General features: G+C 37.7%; 1 protein-coding gene across 2 annotated transcripts in view; it reads left to right on the top strand.

Annotated features, from left to right (window-relative positions):
- Positions 1–806, top strand: part of ANO3 (anoctamin 3) — a 257,121-nt gene that overhangs the window by 238,524 nt on the left and 17,791 nt on the right. For both annotated transcript variants that reach the window (XM_019627091.1, XM_019627092.1), the window contains one exon: positions 224–321. In XM_019627091.1, coding sequence (XP_019482636.1) covers positions 224–321 — 98 coding nt within the window. The remainder of the gene's footprint in view (positions 1–223; positions 322–806) is intronic.

The raw sequence follows: 806 nt of genomic DNA, 5'->3' as shown, positions 1-806 counted from the left end.
TTAGATTTGTTGTTTGTGCTATTGTAATTTGGATTAATAGTCCCATAAAAATCCTGAAAACTACCCTACCAAGTGTCCTCACCCATGCCCATTTCTCTTGTTTTTATTTTCTATACGCATTGAGATAGTGTGACCTGGTTTTAGAATTGCTTTACAATTTGAAGGTGGGGATGCTTCCGCTAACTGAGATGAGGAAGATCATACTGTTGTGGTTCCGTTTCAGTGTCATCCTAGTGGCTGTCTGATAGACCTCTGCCTCCAGATGGGAGTGATCATGTTTTTGAAGCAAATATGGAACAACTTCATGGAACTGGGATACCCGTAAGTACTTTATTTTAACTTGCCTTGTATATAGTTACAGAGGAGAAAGACAGGGGTAGAGTGAATAGCTCCTAAGAATTTGGTCTTGGCCCTCAGACAGGTGAGGGTTCAGTTCCCACTCTGCTCCTCACTAAATGTGTGACTGTGTGTATGTTGATAAAACTTTCTGAGCCTCAGTTTGCACATTCCTACAAGGGGATCAACAGCTGTATCTACCTTAAGAACAGATGTAAGGGCTAAAGGAAATAATATATGTAGAGTAACTAGTACTCTATTCAACATGTTAAAACTTGTTGCTATTCTTAAAGTATTATTGATAGTACAGGTTCTTGAGGGTAAAAATAACTTTCTGGTTTCTTTAAGCTACCAAAAGACCAAGATGGTTGTTGTTTAATAGAGACTTCATTTCTGCTAATACACCCCATCAAAAAAATTTTAAAAAGAATAAAACAAAGATAAAATCTTGGATGGGGGAGGTTTTGTAC

The sequence above is a fragment of the Hipposideros armiger genome, unplaced genomic scaffold, assembly GCF_001890085.2.
Source record: "Hipposideros armiger isolate ML-2016 unplaced genomic scaffold, ASM189008v1 scaffold_707, whole genome shotgun sequence".
Taxonomy (NCBI): Eukaryota; Metazoa; Chordata; class Mammalia; order Chiroptera; family Hipposideridae; genus Hipposideros; species Hipposideros armiger.
The sequence above is the reverse complement of the archived record's forward strand: the minus strand, read 5'-3'. Positions and strand labels throughout refer to the sequence as shown.